At 42.0% G+C, this 13,871-nt stretch overlaps 1 protein-coding gene across 1 annotated transcript; it reads right to left on the reverse strand.

Moving 5' to 3' along the window:
• Nucleotides 1-1,320: 1,320 nt before the first annotated feature.
• LOC146072405 (uncharacterized) lies at nt 1,321-11,323 on the reverse strand. Its single transcript, XM_083179658.1, has 3 exons — nt 11,102-11,323; nt 10,565-11,001; nt 1,321-1,903 (listed from the first exon to the last, which is right to left on the reverse strand). Exons 2-3 carry the CDS (start codon nt 10,988-10,990, stop codon nt 1,619-1,621), a joined length of 711 nt encoding a protein of 236 aa, XP_083035784.1. The 5' UTR covers nt 10,991-11,001; nt 11,102-11,323; the 3' UTR covers nt 1,321-1,618.
• Nucleotides 11,324-13,871: the final 2,548 nt, after the last annotated feature.

A 13,871-nucleotide genomic window follows, 5' to 3' on the forward strand; every position in this document is an offset into this window, starting at 1 on the left:
AGCATACCAAAACAAAGAGGCGTGAGGACAAAACCTAAACAAAATCAGTGCTGGCTGTGCAGAGAACACGTACGTTCATTTGTTCCATTTGTTTTCCTCCACTTTCATCATGATCTTGAGGAAAAGAAAGGTTTGTGCTTGCATTCTTGCTGCTATGGCCGCAGCATTGCAGTCTATAAAAAAAAAAAGAGGAGCAAGAATTGCAGCTGCTGGACTAGAGACTGGCTTCTGCGGCAAGACACCTTCTCCCATATGCCATTGGTACAGGAGATACGGGAGAAAAACCCTGATGACTTCCGGAATTATCTACGTATGGATGACCCTACCTTCATAGAGCAACATTTCCTGGCTACTGGGAGGACCCTTTCGGATCTGAGGTACAGCACTGCTATATCCTCTCAAGCTCTGGGATTAATAATACCTGAGACCTGTGATGTCATCATCCAAGTTCTACAGGAGCAATACATGAAGGTAAATATATGCCAAATAATATACATGCACCCCGTATCTGACCATAGTCACCCTGCCGGCTGACTAAAATAGACGCTTACCACCTGTATGTCTGTCCCTAGACACCCTGCCGGCTGACTAAAATAGATGCTTACCACCCATATGTCTGTCCCTAGACACCCTGCCGGCTGACTAAAATAGACGCTTACCACCTGTATGTCTGTCCCTAGACACCCTGCCGACTGACTAAAATAGACGCTTACCATCCATATGTCTGTCCCTAGACACCCTGCCGGCTGACTAAAATAGACGCTTACCACCCATATGTCTGTCCCTAGACACCCTGCCGGCTGACTAAAATAGACGCTTACCACCCGTATTTCTGTCCCTAGACACCCTGCCGTCTGACTAAAATAGACGCTTACCACCCGTATGTCTGTCCCTAGACACCCTGCCGGCTGACTAAAATAGACGCTTACCACCCGTATTTCTGTCCCTAGACACCCTGCCATCTGACCAAAATAGACGCTTACCACCCGTATGTCTGTCCCTAGACACCCTGCCGGCTGACTAAAATAGATGCTTACCACCCGTATATGTCTGTCCCTAGACACCCTGCCGGCTGACTAAAATAGACGCTTACCACCCGTATGTCTGTCCCTAGACACCCTGCCGGCTGACTAAAATAGACGCTTACCACCCGTATGTCTGTCCCTAGACACCCTGCCGGCTGACTAAAATAGACGTTTACCACCTGTATGTCTGTCCCTAGACAACCTGCTGGATTTTAGACACTAACACCAAATAATATTTTTAACGTAACATCTTTTATTATAAACTTGACAAACTTTGAGACATAACTATAAAAACTTTATAATAAATATAGAAAAACAACTATAAACCAAATCAAATTAACTGCTTGGGAGGGAGATGGTGTTTCCATGATTCCATGTTGCTGCCATGGTTGTCCTGAAGTGTGGTACTGCGGATAGTGGGGATAATGACCTGGCTGGTACATTTGGCGGTGTGGTACTGGGGCAGGGTTGATGGGTTGGAATGGCATAGGGGGGGTCATCTGTGAGCCGGGTTTATCGGGTAAGGGTCCAGACACTGGCCCGGTACAGGGTGTCATTGATGATCCTTTCAGCCTCTGCCCTTGTTGCAGGATCTAGTTTCCGCAGTTTTTTGCAACGTTGTTCCCCACGTTGTCCTCCTCATCTTCATCCAATACCATGAGCCGATTGGCAGACCCCAGAATCTGGCGAGTCATCACCTCAGATGTATCTGGTGTCTGCCTTGGCCTTTTACTGCCTCTCCTTGGTGGACCTTCAGGCTGCGGCCTGGCTTGCTGAGTGCTGGTTGTGGGTGTAGGCGTAGAGCAGAGGAGGGGTGAAGGCAGCTGTGAGGGCACATTCAGTGTCGGTGAACACTGCTCTTCCGCAAATAGAGAAGGCTGTAAAACATAATGTAACAACAAAATCACTGATTTGTTTTGTAAAACCTCTTTACTTCTATATTTTAGTTCCCTACGACTACTGAGGAGTGGCAAGCTATTGCCCAAAATTTCAAAGATCTTTGGAATTTCCCCAATTGCGGTGGTGCCATCGATGGAAAGCATATCCGAATCATGCTAATAGTGGCTCTTTTTTCTATAATTATAAGGGCTTCATTAGCATTGTTTTAATGGCTATTACCAATGCCAAATATGACTTTTTTATTTTATTTTTTTATATATTTTATTGAATGTTATAGTGAAATATTATAATATAAGACATACTGGTTATGAAACATAATGAACATTCCCTTCATGCTGTAAAAATGTTATAACCAAAAAGAGGCAGTTCACTCACTACAAACCGAGAAATTGAGATATTATACAGGATTCGAATAATATGTATAATAAACAAACCAAGAGTAGGAACTGTAGCTTAACAATGGTAAATATGAAGGGGTAACAGAGCATGAGAAAAGAAATGGAAAGAACAGATGTATATGAGAAATAATGGAATTAATCCATAGAGATTATAGCTAAGGGAAAAGAAGAGGAATGAAAGAAGAAAAGAAAAAGATATGGGGGTAGGGGTATATGTTGCGGGGGGAGAGGGGAAGAGGGAAAAAAGAAAGAAAAGGGAAGAGAGTAAGAAGAGAGAATGAGGGAGAGGTAAAACAACAAAGTGTTCAGAAATGAGCAGCATAAATATATGAATGGAAGAGAAGAGTATGGAGAGAAGTGAGTATTTTGGGAATGTGTTGAGAGACGGTTTAACAGAAAGTAACGATTGTTCACATTAATATATAATGACAAAAAGGTTAGTACTTAGCATTTCAGTGAAAGAGTAATGACATTTCCCAATGTAACCTTGGAATGTTTAAAAGTCCATGCCAGATATTGAGAAAGAAGGGTAGGTAGTACTCATTGAGAAGAAGAAGAAAGCCAATGTGCATTTATGAAATGTTTCAAGATATCATCTTTCAAGGTTGTAGGTAAGGATAATATAAATGTCTCCCACATAAAGTAGAATCTTCGGGCTTTCTTGTCATCATAGGGTTGAGTAAGTGATCTTCTTTCTAAGTATAAGAGCCGAAGAAGTTTTTGGTGAAGCTCACTAAGTCTTGGAGAAGTTTTTGCAGTCCAATGAATGAGAATGAGCTTCTTAGCCAAGGTTAAAATTCTTATCAAAAGAGGTGAAGGCGATGAGGTCACCGATGAGAGGTTCCAAGAATCAAAATGTAGAAACATGTATGGTAGTATTGAAGGTGGATGGTTAATACATAATATGGTATTAATATAGGAGCTGATTTTATACCAGAAACGTTTGATCTTGCCGCATTCCCAAATGCAGTGTAGGAAAGTGGCTGAGGAGTGTTGACATTTTTGGCACTTCCCAGATTCTTCTTGCACCCAGTGTTTTCTTTGGGCTGGGGAAATATAAGCTCTATGTAGAAAGCGGAAATGCACTTCTTGAAGATATGTCGATTCCAAGTGTTTATAAGCCTTAGAAAAAGATTTATGCAAGTTAGTAATGGCTGCAATGTCCTGATATGTAGATTTCCACGGAGAAACGATTGTGGACCAGATGTAATTGGAATACAATGAGACAAGATGATGGTATAAGTCTTTAGTGCGATATGTTGTATTATTTGAAAGGCGTAACAAGGTGTTGATAATATCCGGGGAGTTTAAAATGCAACAGGAAACCTTTAAAGAGGATGCATAATGTCTGACTTGGAGATACATAAAAAATTGTTTAGAAGAGATGTCGTATCTTTCCTTAAGAGCAGAGAATGAAGATATCTGGCCGCCAGGGTCAAAAACCTTGGAAATATTTGAGAGCCCCTTCTCTTTCCATGAGATAAAGAAAGGATTGTCTAACGAGGGAGGAAAGGCGGAATTACCCCATATTGGGGCGTATGGGGTGCTATGAGGGTCTCTGTGAATCTTTTTGTTCAGGGAAGTCCATGCTAAGTATGTATCGTGAAATATTATATTTTGATATACCTCAGTTGGAATATCTTTTGTTTCTGAGTGAAGAAGGCCGGCAGGAGAATATGGACTGAGGAGGGCCTGGTCTAAAGAGGGACAAGTATATTTATTTGTATCTAGGAGCCAGTCACTAATATAATGAAATAAGGTGGAGACTGTATAAAATTCAAGATTGAGTATTTGCATGCCCCCTAATGGCTTTGGAAGTTGAAGCTTAGTAAGGGAGACTCTCGCTTTTTTTCCTGACCAAATGAATTTGGATATTATTCTATTGAAAAAGGAGAAGTCTGCCTTTGAAAGAGAGATAGGGAGCATTTGAATAAAATAAAAGATTTTTGGAAAGAAAATATGTTTAATCACCGCTATGCGGCCTAGAATGGATAGTGGTAGGTTCAGCCAGTTATTAATAGAAGTGGATAATTTTGTTAACGTTGGGTTGAAGTTATCCTTGTAAAGATTGGTGAGAGATGAGGGAATATAGATTCCCAGATATTTGATTTTATCGTGCGCTACTTTGAAAGGGGACTGGAGTGTAGAGTCTGAGAGTGGGGTTAAGGGGAGTAGTTCCGATTTGTCTATATTGATGTTATATCCAGCTATTTTCCCAAATTTGTGGATTAAATCCATAACCACTGGTACACTGCTAGTTGGATCTGATATAAAGAGCAGCATATCGTCCGCAAAGAGTGAAACTTTGAGAGACTGGTCTTTGATTGTGATTCCCTTTATGGAAGGGTTGCTTCTAATCGCCATGGCTAGAGGCTCAATCACAATGGCGAAAAGGAGCGGGGAGAGAGGACATCCCTGTCGTGTGCCTCGGGAAATTAAAAAAGGTTCAGAAAGGTGGCCATTACAGTGTACCCGTGATGATGAACCATTATATAGAGTTTGGATACATGAAATAAATTGTGAAGGGAAACCAAAGTTTTTAAGGGTTTGAAAGAGATGGGGCCATAAAATCATATCAAACGCCTTTTCGGCATCTAAGGCTAGAATCACATTACACGAAGAGGGGGGAGAAGAAGAAATATATTGAATGACTGAGAGGACTCTACGAACATTTACTACAGAATGGCGATCAGAGATAAAACCAGTTTGGTCGGGGTGGATAATTAAGGGGAGAATATGTTTAATACGCTCTGAAAGTATTTTGGTTAGAATTTTATAATCTATATTTAATAAAGAGATTGGGCGATACGAACTAGGGGATGAGAGGTCTCTACCAGGTTTGGGGTTTAATTTGATGGTAGCAGAATTAAAGTAAAGGCGGAAACTATTATTACTTATCATGTGGTTGTAAGCTGCGGCTAAATATTTAGCAATAAGTGGGCAAAGTATTTTATAAAATTCAATTGTATATCCATCAGGACCAGGGGCTTTCAGGGGCTTCATGTGATGGATATTGGATGAAACCTCTTCCTCTGAAATTGTAGTAATAAAGAGGTAGAAAGCTGGCTTGGGATTTGAGGGAAGTCGATATTAGAGAGAGTTGTTTCTAATAAATTTTGGCCGGGTATAGAAGGATTAGAGTTAGAAGGTAGGGGATTTGTGGAAGATATAGTGTCTGTTATAGAGTATAAGGTTTCATAAAAAGATGACGTAATTTTTGCTATTTGTTTTGAATCATTGGTCAGGGAGCCATCCTCTTGTTTTAGAGGATGGACCATCATCGGCTGGTGAGTACCTCTAAGCAGGTTAGACAGTAGTCTTCCCGTCTTGTTCCCAAACTTATGAAAATGATAGTCAATTGAGAATAGATGTTTGTCGCTCATTGTCTGTAAAAGATTATCAAATTTGGTTTTTGCAGCATTGTACAAAGTTTTGTTGTGTGGAGAGGGGTTTTGTTTAAAGGATACATAAGCATCGGTTAATGCTGTTTGCAAGGAAATATATGAATGAGCCTGCATATTTCTAGCGTTGGCAGTATGAGATTATAAATCCTCTCAAAACTGCTTTGGCTGATTGCCAAAAGAGCATTGGGTCTAAGACGGAATGACTCTTCCGATCAGTGACAGTGGGCCCACTGACGAAGTCCATGACGACGAAACGCGTTTGGGCGTGCCTCACCAGATGCTAAAATTCAAATCTGTCACTGATCGGGAGAGGGAGAGCCACTGCTGACCAGAAGATCCTGGTAAAAATTGTCCATCCAGTGTATCCGGACCGGCGTGGTTCCCCAGCTGCACAGACCGACGGTGACGTTTTGCCTTATGGATGTTTTATATATCATGTGGTACTTAAGCCCACACTGATGAATTGTGGGGTACGAGTATATGTATTTCGTTTAACCGGTACTTCTTTACTTTCACGGCGCCAGCATGGCGCCGCGCGTACTTCCGGGTTACGCTCGCCACTAACTAAGTAAAATAAACTAAGTTAACGCCATGCCAACATGGATAGTTCATACCTCCACTATCCATGTTGGCATGGAGTTGATTTTAATTAGCGTGGCGAGCGTAGCGAGCCACCGAGCCCGCAGCATGGGCGAGCGAAGTGAGCCCCGCAAGGGGACTCTGACGCGCGGCGCCATGCTGGCGCCGTGAAAGTACAGAAGTACCGTTTAACCTTTTACAAAGTGGCAGCTTGCCTTTTAATAAAAACGTTGTTGCACTAAGGAGCGCTTCCTTCTGTACTTTTTCTGCAGATTGTTTTAATCCCTCTGGATCCAGGGATTCCCAACCAGTTGGAAGCTGCGGTTTTGAAAGATTGAGAATCTAGTGCCCTTTAAGCAGACCCTGAGAAAGGACTGTGACTGTGATCAGACCCAAACACTCAGGTGTAGTGGTTTTTAAAAAAGACTCCTAAACCAGAAAAACCAGCGCACCTCCTTCCTTTTCCTATTTTATATATATATATATATATATATATATAAAATGTTGAACACTCTATTCCCTGGAGGCTTAAATGAGGGAGTCGACATAACCCCCTTCATGCATTGAAGTGCTGGCGCGGGTATCGGTCTGAGTGGCGTTGTAGCTTTGAGTTAACACTCCTTCGCCATCTCAATAGCGCGGTGCCTGTTGCGTGCACTGAGCAGGAAGATGCCGACTCCATTTGATATATGATAATGCCGCCCCTTTGTTCCAGTTTTGTTTTCAGTCTTTCTCTTTAGTAAGATATACTTATTCTAATGTTTCCATTCATGGTCTTTTATTAATTCTCGTTCTAACATGTTTACTAATACATCTACTTTATCTCTTTTTTCTTCCATACGTCTGTTATATGTACGTTTATGCGAGTGGTTTGCATATTGGATATTCCGTATGCTTATTAAATAATGTATTATTGCCTATTTTGCACAAAACTTATATGTATGGTAGATGTCCCGTAGTTCTATGTGTGTGTTTTTTATTCTGTCTAGTGATGCTAGTTTATCGTAATTGTTGTCTTTTACTATGGATTGTATAAATTTTTTTAGATTATATATATTTTTTACCTGAAATAAGTCTATGTACTTTTATACTCTTTTTTTATTGTTGTTTATCATGTTGTAATTTCGACCGGTGATTTAAAGTTTTTTTCATGGGTCTGAATTTGTTAAAATGATGTTCTTTATTGTAATGTGTGTAGACTGTTGCCAATTAAGAAACTTGGGGGGAAATTTACTAAAGGAAATTTGTAAAAAATAGGTGTATTTATATCCAGAAATAAACTTATTTTTGACATTTACAATCCTGAAAATACGGTAATTCATATCCGTATTGATAGCACATCAAGACGAATACGAATTGCCGTATTTTCAGGATAGTAAATGTCAAAAATAAGTGTATTTCTGGATACAAATACACCTATTTTTTACAAATTTCCTTTAGTAAATTTCCCCCGTAGTGTTTAGCTTTTAGGGATCAGAAATGTCTTGAGAGGCTTCCCTTCTTTTTTTCCTTTAGGAAAGATTCAGCATCCTGAGGAGTTGAGAAATCATGGAAGGAGTCACCTTCAAAGATACGCAATCTTGCAGGGTATAATAATGCAAATTTCTTATTTTCTTGTACTAGCTTAGTACAGATTGGAGAGAAGGCTTTCCTTGATCTACTGAGCTCTACCGAAAAATCTTGAAACAATAGAATTTTATTGTCGTTCCAAATGATAGAACTCTTTTTCCTGGAGGCCAGCCAGAATGCCTGTTTATGCAGGTAATTTAGGCATTTGAAGATTACAACTCTGGGGCGTTTATCATGTGTCTTTGTGGGGCCAATTTGGTGAATTCTTTCCACCACTAGGTCTTTGCATTGTTCAGAGATGCCTAGAAGAGATGGCAAAGTAATCGTAGCAAACTGCAGAAGATCTTGATCTTTAACTGATTCAGGGACTCCCACTATTCGTAAATTATTTCTGCGAGATCTATTTTCGACATCGTCAAGCTTGTTGATCAGTGTGAGATTTTCCTTCTGCAATCTTATTATGTCAGTTTGGGCTACCGCTAAATCATGGGCTATGTCTCCAATTTGCTGCATTATCATTACTTCCTATCAAATAAACATTTTGGTGGGTATCAGTGCATAGGTATACTGTCCCGTTCCCTATCTTCCCATGTTTACATTGATACAATTGCCATCAACAATTGCAGAGGTCAATATAGTGAAACAATCACTATACATGGCCTTACAGATACCTAGTCTATGTTATCAGATAAACCCATGTGAATAGAGAGACAAAGGATCATTTCCAGCCCAAACCGGTTTCCAGTTTCGCCTCATCACCTGAACGAAGAAGCCAGCATGGTCTGACGAGATTCCCATGGACTGGAAGTCGTACCCGTGTTTTGGAGAACCAATGATCACCTGCCCAGTCCCGTTATAATGTCCAATGATATTCCAGCTTGTCCCCACTCCCCCTGGCTATAAAGTCTGACCCTGGGATCTGGGAGCGCAGATGTGACCTATCTAGAACGCATGTCCCAAGAAACCCTATCCGGTCGTGATGTCTGCTCCTCTTGACGGTAATTGTTATCCCTTATATGTGCAAATTGTATTTGTTAGCTGTACCTGCATTTAGTACTCTTTGTAATAATATTCTTTTTCATGTATAAGCTGTACTGTACTATTCTATAGTTTATATATATTGTTTGTTACTCTGTACCCCCCTGCGTTCACTACGGACATCAATAATAATACGACGCAGTGTCAGATCCGTGATCTCAATAAATATTTCAAATATGTGTAATCATAGATAGAAACATAGAAACATAGAATTTGACGGCAGATAAGAACCACTTGGCCCATCTAGTCTGCCCCTTTTTTAAACATGTTACCTCAAACCATATTTGATCCTTATTTTTTTGTAAGGATATCAATATGCCTATCCCAAGCATGTTTAAATTGTACTACTGTATTTGCCTCTACCACCTCTGATGGGAGGCTATTCCACTTATCTACTACTCTTTCTGTGAAGTAATTCTTCCTCAAATTTCCCCTGAATCTTCCTCCCTCTAGTTTCAGTGCATGTCCTCGTGTTCTGCTGCTCCTCTTCCTGTGAAGAATGTCTCCCACCTGTACCTTGTTAAAACCCTTGATATATTTGAAAGTTTCTATCATGTCCCCCCTTTCCCTTCTCTGCTCTAAAGTATACATATTAAGATCTTTTAGTCTTTCCTGGTACGTTTTGTGATGTAGGCCATGCACCATTTTAGTTGCCCTTCTTTGTACAGTCTCTAATGTATTTATATCCTTCTGGAGATATGGCCTCCAGAACTGAACACAATACTCTAGATGGGGTCGTACCAATGACCTATACAGTGGCATTATTACTTCTTTCTTTCTACTGCTGATACCTCTCCCTATGCAACGAAGCATCTGACTTGCCTTCTTCATTGCTTTGTTACATTGCCTACCTGCCTTTAAGTCCCCTGAAATAGTGACACCTAGATCCCTCTCTTCCTCAGTAGTTTCCATTATAGTGTCATTTATACTATATTTAGTCTTTGGATTTTTGCAACCCAAGTGCATGATTTTTCATTTTTTGGCATTAAACTGTAGTTGCCATGCTCTTGACCATTCCTCTAATCTACCTAGATCATCAATCATTTGTTTTACCCCTCCTGGTGTGTCTACCCTGTTGCATACCTTTGTGTCATCTGCAAAAAGGCACATTTTACCCTCAATTCCATTTGCAATATCACCAATAAAGATATTAAAAAGCACTGGTCCAAGTACAGATCCCTGGGGTACTCCACTTGTAACCTTTCCCTCCTTTGACTGTACTCCGTTTAATACAACTCTCTGTTTTCTGTCCTGCAACCATGCTCTTATCCATTCAACTATCTTAGAATCCAATCCCAAGCTTTCAAGTTTATTTAACAGTCTGCGATGTGGGACAGTGTCAAAAGCCTTACTAAAGTCTAGATAAGCTACATCTACAGCCCCACCTTGATCTATTACTTTAGTCACCCAGTCAAAAAAGTCAATAAGATTTGTTTGACATGATCTTCCCCCAGTAAACCCATGCTGTTTTGGATCCTGTAAATTGCTGGTTTTGAGATATTCTACAACTCTTTCTTTTAAGAGTGTTTCCATCAATTTCCCTACTACTGATGTAAGGCTCACTGGTCGATAGTTGCTTACCTCTTCTTTGCTTCCACTTTTGTGCAGTGGGACTACATTCGCTGTTTTCCAGTACAATCTGTGTACTTACTGTGCCAGAGAGGGTTTCCTCAGCAGGTTCAGGGTTCTGAGGTGTGGAGCATGGGGCAGCCTGGGCCGCAGCATAATTGCAGATGGAGTCCGTTGGCAGCTCTTGGTCCACTGTAAAATGCCAGCAGATTGTAGTACCACAGCCTGGGCACATACCCTTGGTCCGTACCGGCCCCTGATTTTTTGGATCCCCTCGAACTTGTTCAGCTGGTTTTTGAACACGGTCCTCATGTTGGTAATCCCTTGTCCGCACCCATTCGATGTTCGCCATGGGGTAATAAGGGAAGCTGACCCTCACCAACTCCCCCAGCGCGACAGCTCTCTTCTGCCTGTTGGAATAATCTCTGCATTTGCTATTCCAGAGACAATTCTGGTCTCTGTAGGCCTCAATAAACTCCTTCATGAACTCCACATTCTTCTCTGCCATTCTCGAAATGTCTGTTCAAAAATAAAACATAATGGACATTACTTTCATGATACACAGAATACACACAATACATCAATACAGCATTTGTCATAACTGTGGTTGAGTACTCACCAAAGTAAAGCGTGAAAGGAAGAGTGTGTATTCTGCTGTTTACGTCCACGTATTCCACCAGAATGAAGATTCTTTTGTGTCCCAAGCATAGGAAACCTGTCAGAGAAAACTGTGTGATTGGTTAATAGCGCTCGAATGTCCTGCCCATGCACGTGTTCAGTGGCACAAACAATGTGCCTACAAGGAGCCATGTACTGCTCTCACATCACAAAACTGGCTTTTGCAGCTGTATTTGAAAACCACTATAAAGACAGGGTACGCATCAGCCGGCAGGGTGACTAGGGACAGATACGGCAAACTGGCTGTAGTTGCGTACCCCATCTTTATAGCAGATTGCCGTATCTGTCCCTGATGACCCTGCCGTCTGACTGTAGACGCTTTCCCCGGTTTTTATAGCATAGGTGAATGTATATTATTATTATTTCTTTAATTATACATGGGGAGAGGTGAACACATCATGCAGCTATGGAATGCCCACATGGGCATTCCAGCTTTGGCAGTAAAGTCGCAAGAACGCCCAGCATATCGATCAAACGTGCGTACACACTGCACTTTTTTTCCGATATGGACCCGGCCGGTCGGATGAAAATTAAACAGCAATGAACCTTCGACCGACCGAGTATGGACGGACAAGACCATTTTTGGACGTTTATCGCTCGTACAGGACAGTGTACACCCCTATACAATTGAACGGCCGTCCGACCCAGAACGGAACACGATTGTATGTATGTGTACCCAGCTTAATACTGAAGGGGGACATTTTTTCATATACAGATTAACATTAAGTTAAATAGAAAAACGGACAGTTCTCTGCAACTTGTATATTAAGAATAGGCATGCGCATGGGGTGATCCTGGTGTGCCCAGGTACACCCTAATGTCTGGCTGGCATTCTCCCTGCTGCTATCATATTGTTGCCCGAGCTGAGCCAGTCACAGTGTCTGACAGGCAGCAGTGCATGCAGCCAGAAGCTCCTTGCAACCCCCTGTGACTGTGGGCCTTATTCTGCTTCACTCTCAGAGGCAAATTCCTTTGCAAATGGACAAAACCATATGCGCTGCGGGTGGGACAGATGTAATGTGCAGAGAGAATTAGATTTGGGTTAGTTATTTTGTTTCTGTGCAGGGAAAATACTGACTGCTTCATTTCTGCACTGCAATATAGAGCTCACTTTGAAGAAAAAAATCTGCACATGTTATATCTGCCCCACCTGCAGTGCATATGGTTTTGTCCATTTGAGAAGGCATTTGCCTCTGTGAGTGCACCAGAATAAGGCACTGTGACAGAGGATGCTGAAAAGGGGACAGAACTACCTGCAGCAGAGGGAGTGGAGCTACTGGCAGCAGAGGGGGCGGAGCTACCCACAGAGAAGGAACTCCGCAGAAGCAGAGGTGGTATTACCTGGGGCATTACGTATATGGCACTACAGGGGGCATTACATATATAGCACTACAGGGAACATTACATATATACATTATGGGGAACATTGCGTATATGCACTACGGGGGGACATAACTTATATGGCACTATGGGGGGGGGGGCATTACTTATATGGCACTACTGGGGACATAACTTATATGGCACTATGGGGTGGCATTACATATATGGCACTACTAGTATATGGCACTACTGGGGGCAGAACGTTTATTCTCTATGGGGGACAATATGTATATTGCACTAGGGGCAAGCATTACCTAACTATAGAGGGAATTATGCATATGGCACTAAGAGGGGGCATTCTATATTGTAGGGAGGTGGGTTGGGTCAATCGCACAAGATAACTGTATTGGATCAAGGACCCCTCTAATAGTTCAATTAATGATATAGATATCTATTTGCAACAGGGGTGTGCTACCTTTGGACACAGGGATTAGGACAATATATGAAAAGGAAAGAAAGATATGTCCTTTTTAAGGTGCACCTCAGAGAGAATGTTATTAAAAATTAACCTGTACTAAATCATTACTAAAAGGCTGCGAAGAATGTTAAAAACAACACAAAACATACATAGGTGGGGTTCACACATTGAAAACTGTGGTGGCAGGCAGATATAGCTTTATAGTATAAATTGGTTTGGTGTCACTGATTGTACTGTGTGTAGGCTACCTAGATCTGTGCAGACATCGCGGGTCTTAGGTACTCCGCACTGGCTGCTGACAAATCTTTTAACAGGTGCCATGTAGAAGTGGGTCCAATATCCTCTTGATACGCCTAGTTTAGTTGTATAGTGTGTAGGCTACCCAGATCTGTGGGAGTTTTGCAGGTCTGCAATATTCTGCAGCGATTGCTGCCAGATCTTTTGTGTTAGGTGCCGTATATAAGTGGGTCAGATGTCCTCTTATAACTCCTTTATGTCCCCAAAACTCGCTATGCAACGGTGCAGGCGGATAATAACAAAGTATACACTGCTATTATTTAACAGAGGCACTCCTGAATTGGGCTATGCCCTGTTTTTTTAGCTTGACCGTTCATGCAGTCCCTCATACGTGCTTCTGGGTGTCCCTATGTGTCAATACAGTGGGGGATCGCAACCCAGGGAGGGCATGCACTAAGATGTGTGAGATTGGATATCACACTCTAAGGGCCTGATTCAGATCTGTTCGGTACTGCGTGCATTCGCACGCAGTACCGATGTTGTGCGTCTGCGCATGCGCAGGCGGGTATCTGCGCATGTGCAGGCGTATGGTGCGTGCACCCACGGCGACCTTTCGGGTCGCCGGGTGCACGCACCCATGCCGGCGTGGGGGGGCCGGAGATGGGCGGGGGCGCCG

Source organism: Crinia signifera, chromosome 4 (genome assembly GCF_055691185.1).
Source record: "Crinia signifera chromosome 4, ASM5569118v1, whole genome shotgun sequence".
Lineage (NCBI taxonomy): Eukaryota > Metazoa > Chordata > Amphibia > Anura > Myobatrachidae > Crinia > Crinia signifera.

Excerpts from the sequence above, each read along its gene's own strand:
- LOC146072405 (XM_083179658.1), bottom strand. The coding sequence starts at position 10,990 with ATGGCAGAGAAGAATGTGGAGTTCATGAAGGAGTTTATTGAGGCCTAC. Across the intron at positions 1,904-10,564 it reads AGGAAACCCTCTCTGGCACA|CCTTCTCTATTTGCGGAAGA; the intron begins GTAAGTACACAG and ends TATGTTTTACAG.